General features: G+C 36.9%; 3 protein-coding genes across 4 annotated transcripts; all 3 read left to right on the top strand.

Moving 5' to 3' along the window:
• The first annotated feature begins 1,107 nt into the window (after window positions 1-1,107).
• Window positions 1,108-2,439, top strand: LOC130983241 (uncharacterized). The gene is made up of 2 exons (XM_057907451.1): window positions 1,108-1,696; window positions 1,985-2,439. The coding sequence occupies exons 1-2, from the start codon at window positions 1,108-1,110 to the stop codon at window positions 2,437-2,439; spliced, it is 1,044 nt and encodes a 347-aa protein (XP_057763434.1).
• Window positions 2,440-2,478: 39 nt separating this feature from the next.
• On the top strand, window positions 2,479-3,884 carry LOC130983233 (uncharacterized). Its single transcript, XM_057907438.1, has 2 exons — window positions 2,479-2,977; window positions 3,064-3,884. The coding sequence occupies exons 1-2, from the start codon at window positions 2,479-2,481 to the stop codon at window positions 3,882-3,884; spliced, it is 1,320 nt and encodes a 439-aa protein (XP_057763421.1).
• A 4,800-nt stretch (window positions 3,885-8,684) lies between these two features.
• Window positions 8,685-10,758, top strand: LOC130941138 (uncharacterized). 2 transcript variants are annotated; one of them, XM_057869539.1, is made up of 5 exons: window positions 8,685-9,002; window positions 9,096-9,341; window positions 9,974-10,055; window positions 10,161-10,411; window positions 10,513-10,758. In XM_057869539.1, the coding sequence occupies exons 1-5, from the start codon at window positions 8,785-8,787 to the stop codon at window positions 10,631-10,633; spliced, it is 918 nt and encodes a 305-aa protein (XP_057725522.1). In that variant the 5' UTR covers window positions 8,685-8,784; the 3' UTR covers window positions 10,634-10,758. The 2 variants fall into 2 exon arrangements, with proteins under 2 accessions (XP_057725522.1, XP_057725528.1); XM_057869545.1 differs by having other exon boundaries at window positions 8,695-9,002; window positions 10,197-10,411.
• The last annotated feature ends 876 nt before the right edge of the window (window positions 10,759-11,634 follow it).

Raw genomic sequence — 11,634 nt, 5'->3', positions numbered from 1 at the left:
CCACATGCTTCATTCATGCCTCTGGTGCGTATGCAATGAAGCAAACTGAAAGATGAAGTGTTCTCTTCAAATTCCACATTATAGACTAGATAACAATCAAAACTCCGGTATCAATTCATCCGATTTCCTGCAAAAACTAATCTGCCCAACCTATGATTAAAGTATGCATATTTTTATTATTATAATCAATTAGCGGTGTCGCACTTTTTCAAAATCAGACAACATCAAGGGTATTTTGGTAAGATAATGTAAATGATCTGTTATTACTTATTACTTATTAGTAAAGGTGTGTAATTAGTTCCAACCTTTTTTTCGGCTAAAATTTTTATATACGAATAATTTTAATGTGAAATATAAAAATATTTGATCATTTTAGTGTTCTACACAGTTGTGGTAGTAGCACAAAATGTCACTGATATTTTGTAATAAAAAAAATTTTTTAATCATAAAAAAACAAAACGTTACTGACGTTTTGTAATAAAAAATATTATTTTAATTATTAAAACACAAAACGTCACTGACGTTTTGTTAAAAAATTATTATTTTAATTGAAAAAACACAAAACATCAATACGTCACTGACGTTTTGTAAATAACCATAGTTGTGTTTAATACACAGTTTGGGGCTAACTTTTTTAGATATGATATTGGGGTGTGAGTTATGCTGGAATATGATGCTTATGGGTGATTTACACTGTTATGACGGCGTTGCATTTTTGGAATTTTGGGGGAAGAAATCGGTGGCACCGATTTGAAGTAGGAGAAATCGGTACCACCGATTTGTGTGAGTGAGAGGTGAAATCGGTGGGACCGATTTGAGGAAGGGGGAGGCTGTTGGGTATGAAATCGGTGCCACCGATTTCTTGGTGCTCTAATATTATTTTAATCCGGGGTGCACCAATCGGAGCCACCGATTTGGGTGTGCAGCGGTCGGTCCCTCCGATTTGCCCTCAGTCGACACAAAAAGCGGATGGTGGTAAAACAGAAGCTTCATTTCTTCCTCGTCCGCTAATGTTCATCCTCTTCTCCTCTCTTCTCTTCTCCTCTCTGATTCTTCTCTTTCATTTTTGTAAAAAAAATTTCTGTGAGGCTGAGAATAGATAGTGTTATGGATGATAGAGTTGTATTGAAGATTTATTATTACGGACAGATCTTATTACAAACATATGAGGGAGTTCAATTTGTGTGTGAAAATCCATTAGATGTTGTTATTCCGTTCACATTGTCATTTGAGGAGTTGAAAGGTGTGATTTGTGAGAAGATAGGCACGCAAAGATGTAGGAGAATATCGTGTATTTTGTACAGGTATCCTTTACCTGTGTTTGGCGGATTTGTTCAATTTCAGACCAAGTATGTGATGGACGAAGCGAGTATGCAGGAAATGTTTTCAATGTACATGGAAAATCGCCATCGAATATCGTGCATCGAGTTATATATTGAGTTTGAGCAATCTGAAGCGGACCGTAACATTGAATTGGAAGATTATAATAGTGAAAGCGAAGATGAATTTGAAAGTAACTATGAGATCGTCGGTCCAGGTGAGGACGAAGAAGCAGCTGTTGGCGCCATGAACGCAGATGTGGCGGAAGTTGCAAATGCACTAGCAAACCCGCATCCGTTTCAAGAGCCTTCTTTCATGCGGTCGTTGGATTTGGGGGCTATGCACGCACCGGAGTTTCCGCAATATATGAATCCAGGTGCGTAAACCTAGGTAGCTACGTGAATCTCTGAAGTAGCAGATCGATAAGTCAGATGAGTAATGTATGTGATATGTGACTAGGCATTTGTGAGCATAGCGTTTGATTTTTTTATTAATTAATAGTTCTTTGTTGTGAATGATCTTTAATTGTTGTTTACGTAGATAGAATAGCGAAAAATAAGACTCTAACGATCTTACCTAGTAAAGTATGTTTATTAATTGAGTTGTAATGAAGGACTTCTTACTGAGTACATAATGAAGCATTTATTACTTTTGATGTATGTAGCCCCTCCAGTTGTGGCGGATGGTGAATTCACAGTGGGGATGGAATTCAGCTCAAGGGAGGCAGTAATCAAGGCAATGAAAGATTATACCATCCGGAGAGGTGTGGACTATCGGGTATATGAGTCGAAACCGACGACATTCTATGCCAAATGTATAGAATATGGGAATGGTTGTGACTGGTTGATCAGGGTAACCAAAATGCAGAAGAAGTACTGTTGGGAGATAAGGAGGTACAATGGAAGTCATACTTGTACCAGGTCTACTATTTCTCAAGACCATTCGAAGCTGGATTCCAAGACAGTTGCAGAAGCAATAAAGCCGTTGGTAGAGGTTGACCCGTCTATAAAGGTGAAATCAGTAATTGCTGATATCCAGTCAAAGTTTAACTACACCATCAGTTATCGCAAGGCTTGGTTAGCAAAGCAGCAGGCGGTCGAATCAATTTTTGGAAGTTAGGAAGCATTGTATGAAGCTTTGCCGATATGGTTTGAGGCCATGTGCCACAAAGAGCCATCAGCAGTGGTTCACTTTGAAACAATGCCAGCTTACCAGGGGGATGATTTGGTTCCTGATATACGTGTTCTACATAGAGTCTTCTGGAGTTATTACCCCTGTATAAGGGCCTTCAGACACTGCAAGCCAGTGGTGCAGGTGGACGGGACTCATTTGTATGGAAAATACAAGGGTTGTTTATTGGTTGCAGTGTCACAAGATGGTAATAACAACATCGTGCCTATTGCATTTGCCATCGTGGAGGGAGAGACTTCTAATGCATGGCACTTTTTTCTGAGCAACCTGCGTCAACATGTGGTGACCCGTGATGGTGTCGGACTAATCTCCGATCGACACGATTCGATTAGGTTAGCTATTGAACGAAGTAATGGGGCGTGGTCTCCTCCAAGAGCTTTCCATATGTTTTGTATCCGGCATATTGAGTCCAACTTCTTGAGGAAGTTCAAAGCACCTTACCTGCAGAAGCTTATCGTCAACATTGGTAAGTTTGTATACAATGAACTTTTAATTTATTGTAAGCACGATCAAATAGAATGGTGTTCATAGTTGACTGAATGTTTTTCATAGGATACTCGAGGACGACCAGGGAGTACCAGATGCGCTATGAACGATTAAAGGAACGGGGTGAGGCTTACACCAATTGGCTTGATCGGATCCCTCGTGAGCAGTATGCTTTGGCATTTGATGGTGGTTACCGATGGGGTCATATGACCACCAATCTTGTGGAATGTATCAACTCCGTCTTAAAGGGTGCACGCAATCTCCCAGTCACTGCACTTGTTAAGGCGACATTTTACAGACTGAATGAGTTGTTCACTAGGAAAAGAGCTGAGGCTGAAGCCCGAATCAGTGCTGGACTTGTATTCTCTGAGATGGTGACAACCAAGCTGAATGCAAATCAACGAGCATCAGGTAACATACAGGTTAGCTGTTTTGATAGAGAAAATGAAGTCTTCGAAGTACGCGAGATGCCTAGTGGGGTTGAGTATGCAGTTGACCTGCGCCACTATCGGTGTGACTGTGGAGAATTTCAGGTTGACCGAATTCCGTGTAGGCACGTGTTTGCGTGTTGTGCAAATCAGAGGTTGGATTGGAAAGTGTACGTTAATGACGTTTACAAGATGGACCAAATTCGAAGAGTATACAGGGCTAGGTTTCGACCACTGGGAAATCCGGCAACGTGGCCTGCTTATCATGGACCTAGATTTGTTGGAAACCCGTTCCTCAGACGGGTAGCCAAGGGCCGGCCGAAGATGACCCGCTTCTTGAATGAGATGGACACTCGTATGTTGCGTCGCCCGAGGTGGTGCAAGCAATGCGGTGCCGAAGGCCATAGTCGCAGTAGATGTCGTCAAAGTGGTGGACCGAGTGCAGGTCCAACCGAATAGTAGTAGTTACCTTTTTTTACATTTCGTTTGGATTTACATTTATGTAAGACATTGACATTTGAATTGACCAACCAGTGCTTATATTCATTTCAAACCTGATTAACATCCAGGATAGAAGATACGCAAGAAGTAATAACAATCTACGTAACATACTCAATAAGTAAATACTCAATAAGTAAATACTAGTTAACATAGTCAACAATAACAACCTAGTTAACATACTTAATAAGCAAATACTAATAACGAAATTAACATAGTCAACAATAACAACCTAGTTAACATAATCAATAAGTAAATACTAATAACGAAATTAACGGTGTCAACAATAACAATGTAGTTTACATACTCAATAAGAAGATACTAATAACCAAATTAACATAGTCAACAATAACAACCTAGTTAACATACTCAATAAGTAAATAGTACACATTATTTCTTAAATAGTAGTAAGAACCTAGTTAACATTCTCAATAATTAACTAGTTACAACTTCACTTCCTCGGTGACCACTTCATATCTTTGCATAACTTTCTGCACTTCTTTGCAATCCTGTTAAAGGCGGATGGTGTATACCGATTTGCACTCCAACGTGGAGGATTAGCTCTAAGGTTGTAACCTTTACCTTTTTCACTTGTGGCCGTACCTATGAAAACACAAAAAATACAAATACAAGTTCATTGTGGAATACAAATACAAATATAAATATAAATACAAATACAAAAATAAATACAAATACAAATACAAATACAAATACAAATACAAATACAAATACAAAAATAAATACAAATACAAATACAAATATAAATACAAATCATTACTAACATTCCTGATATACCTGCACTAGGTGCTGTATCCTCGTCAGCAGGATCGTCATCATCATCACCACCCTCATCCTCAGACTCATCAGCGTCATCACCCTCATCATCAGACTCATCCTCATCATCACCCTCATCCTCAGACTCGTCCTCAACCTCATCCTGATGAACGGCTCTATGACTCTCATGAATCAGAGTCATCGGAATACGTCTAGGATTTCCACTTTGTATGATCCCTCCCGCCGGATCATTGCTTCTGCTCGAGTCAACAGACATTCTGGCACCAGAATTATCAGATGAAGTGCGACCCCGACATCCCAAATCCAATGACCTCCTAGCTGGAGTAATACCACCCAAATGTGCTTGATGGTCGGTGGGAATGTCAATATAACTACCTGAATGTGACTGGTGCGACCCCGATGCCATCAAACCAAGCAGCTGACTGAATGAAGGTTGCTCTCCATACTCAAAATGTGGACCACCCCAAAACTGTTGGTGTGACGGGATTGACGCTGAGTAATAATCAGACGGCTGCGTGTAAGGAACATATGGTGCAAAATACTCAACCCCCTGATGTGGCGGTACCGGTGGTGGTGGTGGTGGAGGTACGGCCACCGGTTCCGGTTCCGGTTCTGGTGCCGGTGGTGGTGGTGGTGGTGGAGGACCTTCTGGATTCTCTTCAAAAACAAGGTTCGACAATTGCAAGTGGTCACCATATGCCTCTCGGTACCAATGCACGTAAATTTCTAACGGATAATGTAAATGCTCCAAGTCTTCAGATAGAATGCAACTATATCGATTGGTCCACTGCATCACCCAACGCGAGTGGGTATTGGCCCAATCTTGATTCTTAGGCCCAGTAAGAACTTCCCCATGTGATGCACCTAGATCCTGCACTTCACTAGGAACACCCTGTGTCAATCTAAATTGCCTCCTTACTCTATCAGTTGCATGCCACTCGATGCATTCAAAAGATATAAGTGGCACTGTGGCACTCCACACCACCGAATTATGACGGATGGCTAAGGGAATTACGTCTGGGTCGATGTATCCAATGCCATAAGCCTGCCAAACAAACTGGACAAATCTCCCAGTAAGATGATTACACAACAATTACTTCACCTAAGAAGTTACATAAGGTACTTGTATTTTACACAATACCTGTCCTTCTTCTAGATCATCCAACAACCTCCTGTAGTGGGCAAGCGTTTTATATCGGTAGGCATAGTTTTGACGGTCCCAGTTATGCCACCTGCAGACGGACAATCCATTTGTTAACTTATCTTACCATAAACAGAATACAATTTTTATCAATTCTTTCAATGCATACTTTAATCAAAATTACCTGTTTGCAATTGGAAACACTCGGGGATTGCTAGGAATCGGCGCTAGAAATGGTAGCCGAATCCAAGCCCAACTGACCAACAGCGTCAGTGGACCGTCCATCTCCTTGCAGTCGACACGAGTTGTCCTACACAATGATCTATACAAGTGTGCCAGGCATGCCGAACCCCAACTAAACTGTATGATCCCACCGAAGTTGCGGAGCAACGGTAAAAATTTCCAGTGTACCCCTGCACCCGACTTATCTGCAAACAGAACTTTCCCAAGTAACAACATTATGTGACACTTTACATACATCTGTATGTGCACATCATCATTCAACACTATACGATCTCTCACACCCCTAAACCACGTTAATTTTATAAAGCTCCCTCTACAGTCACTTTTGCTGGGTGCAATTCCAAATTGGTGCAAGCACTCGGCTTCCAACGCCTCAAAGCTACTCATGGTCGGACCTGTAACCGGAAGACCATTTGTTGGCAGACCGAGAATTACCGCCACATCTTCCAAGGTCACGGCACACTCACCAACCAGAAAATGAAAAGTATGAGTCTCGGGCCGCCATCTCTCAATCAGAGCATTAATCATTGCTGACTAGCCTTTAATGACTCCAATTTGGGATACATAATAAAACCCAGTCTCGCGTAACTGTGCCTCAACAATTTGGTTATATGGATCCGGCAGGTGTAAATGATCGCACATCAACATCCTTGACGCCTACAATACCACATTTTCCAGTGTAAGAACAAATATAATATAACTATATTATTCAAAAACACAGTTATGCTTAACATGTCCATTAAAACTAATTCCCAACATAATTGCAATTCAAAACATGTCCATTATTATTATTCATATAAAAAAACAACATACTAATCTTTTATTATTATTAGTATTATTATTATTATTATTATTATTATTATTCAAACAGCATACTACTAAGTCCTCTATTATTATGATTAATACCGCTTATTGTTATTATTATTATTATTCATATAAAAAAACAGCATACTAATTTATTATTATTATTATTATTATTATTATTATTATTATTATTATTATTATTATTCAAACAGCATGCATACTAATTTTTCTATTATTATGATTATTATTATTATTGTTATTATTATTATTATTCAAATAAAAAAACAGCATAATAATTTCTGATTATTATCATTGTTATTATTATTATTATTATTATTATTTATATAAAAAATAGCATACTAACTTCCGATTATTATTATTATTATTATTATTATTATTATTATTATTATTATTATTCAAACAGCATACATACTAATTTCTCTATTATGATTATTATTATTGTTATTATTATTATTATTTATATAAAAAAATAGCATACTAATTTTTTATTATTATTATTATTATTATTATTATTATTATTATTATTATTATTATTATTATTATTATTATTATTATTCAAATAGCATACATACTAATTTTTCTATTATTATTATAATTATTATTATTATTATTTATATAAACCAAACAACATACTAATTTTTTATTATTATTATTATTCAAACAGTATATATACTAATTTTATTATTAATCATAATAATTAACGATCAATAAAATAATTAATAAAATTTTCATTCTTAATCGTAATAATTAATTAAATTCGATTACTAATACTGATAATAACAACAACAATATATCAATATCATTCTATTTCAATTTAATATGTACAGATCTTACTTTTTTTTTCTTTCATGTATTATTTTTTTAAACATTTCTTTTTTCTTTTTTTTAAATAATATACATTACCAGGGCTTCATCTTCATCACCAGTAGAAACAAACAAATATTCATCTCCATACATACATACATACAAGGTTTATTCCTATTTTTATTTCTATTTCTAACCACCTAATAATAAAATACATACATATATGTTTAATTTCTAATTTCTACTTAGTGTTGATATATACTGTTAATAAAATCTAAAATTATCACTATTATTATCATTAAATAAAATTATTAAAAAAAAAACTTACATGATTTGGATCTCCAAGATAATTAACAATATGAAGCTCCGGTTGATTTACTTCCTTGGTTTTTCTTTTTTTTGGCATTTTTATTTAATTTTTCTGCTGAGATATGGTGGTCCAACAATGGTGAAGTGTGGGGTTGAGAACAAGTAGAAAGGGAAAGTTGAAAGTGAAAGAGAGAGTGTTGGAGAGTGAAAGAGATAGGGGTGTATCCGGTGGGTGAAATACAGATAAGGGGTCACGGGCCACGCTGCATGCGCGACATCTGGCAAGGGGTCACCAATCGGTGCCACCGATTTGAGCACCTCCCCTTCCTAGAAATCGGTCCCACCGATTTCTTCCCCCCCCCTCGGTGCCACCGATTTCTTGCACAACGCCGTCACATCTCCGTCAAACACCCCAAACCCCCATAACATTGAAAATCACCTACACCTTCCCCATATCAAAATTAAAAAACTCACAGTTTGGTTCATGATGAAGGATTTTCCCTCTAGTAATACAATATTAAAAAGAAAAAGTTCTTTTTTTTTTCTTGCTATTTTTTTTATTTTTTATTTATAGAATCTCGATCCAACAATCACTGCCGTTGCGGCTTTCAAGTTTTGAGTGTGGTTGGGGATGGTGGATGGTGGTATCTAACTGGTGTGTGATGAGATGCACAGAATCATAGATAGATAAGGCTGTAAAACTAAGCTTGGCCATTAAAATGTAACTGCCGTCAAAATCATAAGATGCTCTCAACAAACCACCACACCACTCAACCCCTCGGCCTCTCATCCCCACACCAACCCTCATCTCTTCCTCCCAACCACCTCCACTTCCACCTCCATCGCCGCCACCTTCTCACCACCATCTCCCTCACTTTCACAACCCCGCTGCTGCCCGTTCTAGACCCGCCAGCCACTGCGCGCGGCCTTTTCCAGATGCCCCCTCCTCGCCTCACCAACCGGTACGGTGTTCCCCTCAAATTCATCATTTATCATCATTTAAGAGCTTTTGAAGGTAATAAAGTTTAATTGTGTTGTTGTGTTTGCATTGGAAGGTATTTTCTGGTGAGGGCAGGGGAGTCTGAGTTCGAGAGCATGGGAGTGATCAACACGAATCCGGTGGCGAAGACCTCCGTGGACAGCGGCTTATCGGAGAGAGGGAAGAAGCAGGCAGTAAGAGCAGCTTTGGACTTGAAAGAAATGGGAGCTTGTGACAAGAGCTGTTGGATATGGCCAGCTATAACTCAGAGAGCTTACCAGACTGCTGAGATCATTGCTTCTCTCAATGCCGTTACTCGCAGGTCATAATATCATTACACACTCACTTTTTTATAGATGTTAGAATTATTTTTTATAGGCAACTTTAAGAATATTATATTACTTAAATCTCAAGAAAACTTAGTACAAGCACAATGATTGTATTATTATTTCTTCTGTGTTCACAACGTTCACAGTAAAATCAAATTCATGTATGTGTTTTACGTGATTCCTGAAACAATGGTGCAGAAAATCAGCCAATTATATAATATTAAAGTTTTTATGACTTAAATGTTTAGAATTCAACCATTCTTATATTTCAAAAAACCAAAAAAATAATACAAGACAAATAAAAAAAAAATTAAAACAAAAAAATTGTGTAAACCTAAAAAAACGACTCTTACGTGGGAGTATATTATGAATATAACTATTTATGTGTTCCTTTTATAAGCTTATGCTCTTGAATAAGATAGTTTCATGATATATGGAATATATGTTAGAATACAAAATATATCTCATAAAAAAAATATAACATACATACAAAAAATGAATTAAACAATATATTTATTAATAACTAATTTGGTAGTTAAATCTTAGTATGCACATAACATTTTTTCCTAAAAATACGTACCAATTCCTCAAAACTGAGCATACATGTCAATTTGTTTGATTTCAGTTTCATAGTCCCAGAGTACAGCTTTCTGGATGCTCGTGGATTAGGTGCCTATGAAGGAAAAAACCTGGAATCCGTTTCAGAAGTAGGAATTTTTTCCCCTCCCCATAGAGCAAAATAGATTATTTTGTCTTGAATTTGAATGTGAAGCACATTTGAGTAAGCATTTTTTTTTTATATAACTTAGTAGTGGAATGATGTTAATTCAAGTGTGGGAATGCGGCAGATATATGCATCAGATAGTGTATCACCAAACAACAAACCTCCTCCAGTTGATGATGGAACACCAAATGAGAGTGTTGCAGATGTCTTTGTTCGTGTAACACAACTCATGTCAATTCTTGAAACTCAGTACTCTGGGGACACAGTTGTCATAGTCTCGCCTGATTCGGACAACTTGACAATCCTTCAGGCTGGATTGATAGGACTTGATCTTAGAAGGTAAACAGAATTATCCAAACTCCTATGATCTTAGTTTTAAGATTGTTAATTGGTTTTGTATTTAACATTCTGGTTCTTTTTCTTGCTCTCTTGAATTTCAGGCACAGGGATTTGTCTTTTGCACCTGGCGAAGTCCGATTCGTCGACACAAACGACATTCCTACTTACAAGCAGCCTGCATCTGCTGTATATAAATGTTTCAACCCACCAAATTGTAACTAGCTGAGGATAGGGAGAAAGTCACGTTGTAATTCTGTATAGTGTATACTATGTGCACATTAAGCTAATCCATTAAAAGGCTTGAAGCTATGTCATCTCTGAATTATATATAGTGTTCAAAAGCAATATCAGTTTATTTAAATTACAATTAACAGATTAGATCATAATTATTAGATTAAGTACAACCAGAACAGGATAATATGAGAAAGTAATTTGACTAATTCAAGGCTCATTGGTTTTGAGTGAATTCTCATCAATCCTATAATGTTAACAAGCTAGCAATGACTGTAGTTTTTGCCTTGCTCTAGTTTGCTCTATTAGATTATTGAACAAGAATTATGGCCTAATTGAATAGATTAAAGATAATAATAAGAAGTATAAGCATGTTTGAATTATGGCCTAATTGAGCACTAGCGTGTTTGAATGAGAGAAGGCATTACTTCAATGCAGGCCACACGAATAAAAAGAAGAAAACAAAATTGCCGGGTGATAGAAAATAGTTTTATCTTTTAATAATTTTAAAAATGACAACGCGACTTCTCAAAATAAAAAAACTCCCGCGTTAGGCTTCTGACTTGACACGTTAGCTCGTTGACATGTTTGTTATGTGTTTAATTGGACAATATAAAATGGACAGGCCTTAAGGTAGTGTTTGGTTAGTGGGTGTGTCTATACAAGACAGAGACACACTGACACGTCTTTTGTTTGATTGTTGAGACATACAATTTTGAATGATACACTGGTACACAGATTGACACAAATTACATGTATTCAGTGTACCTCTAATAAGTTGAGATACAAAAATTAATATTGAGACACTGATTATTTTGATAATTTTACCCATATTTTATTTCTATATTTTTATTTTTGTCCTCTATCACGACAAGAAAAATCACTTTTAGTTGCTATTTATTTTACTTTTAGGCTTTTAGCGGCAATAAAAATAGCTGCTAATATATTTACCTGCAATTAGACATTAGTCGTCGTATGCTTTGTCGCTAAAA

The sequence above is a fragment of the Arachis stenosperma genome, chromosome 1 (genome assembly GCF_014773155.1).
Source record: "Arachis stenosperma cultivar V10309 chromosome 1, arast.V10309.gnm1.PFL2, whole genome shotgun sequence".
NCBI lineage: Eukaryota > Viridiplantae > Streptophyta > Magnoliopsida > Fabales > Fabaceae > Arachis > Arachis stenosperma.
The sequence above is the reverse complement of the archived record's forward strand: the minus strand, read 5'-3'. Positions and strand labels throughout refer to the sequence as shown.

What these genes read in the sequence shown, in the direction of transcription:
- LOC130983241 (XM_057907451.1), top strand. Translation starts at nt 1,108, where the DNA reads ATGGATGATAGAGTTGTATTGAAGATTTATTATTACGGACAGATCTTA. An exon ending in TCCGCAATATATGAATCCAG is followed by an intron (nt 1,697 to 1,984) that starts GTGCGTAAACCT and finishes TGATGTATGTAG; the next exon opens with CCCCTCCAGTTGTGGCGGAT.
- LOC130983233 (XM_057907438.1), top strand. Translation starts at nt 2,479, where the DNA reads ATGTGCCACAAAGAGCCATCAGCAGTGGTTCACTTTGAAACAATGCCA. An exon ending in GAAGCTTATCGTCAACATTG is followed by an intron (nt 2,978 to 3,063) that starts GTAAGTTTGTAT and finishes TGTTTTTCATAG; the next exon opens with GATACTCGAGGACGACCAGG.
- LOC130941138 (XM_057869539.1), top strand. Translation starts at nt 8,785, where the DNA reads ATGCTCTCAACAAACCACCACACCACTCAACCCCTCGGCCTCTCATCC. An exon ending in CCTCCTCGCCTCACCAACCG is followed by an intron (nt 9,003 to 9,095) that starts GTACGGTGTTCC and finishes TTGCATTGGAAG; the next exon opens with GTATTTTCTGGTGAGGGCAG. An exon ending in ACCTGGAATCCGTTTCAGAA is followed by an intron (nt 10,056 to 10,160) that starts GTAGGAATTTTT and finishes ATAACTTAGTAG; the next exon opens with TGGAATGATGTTAATTCAAG.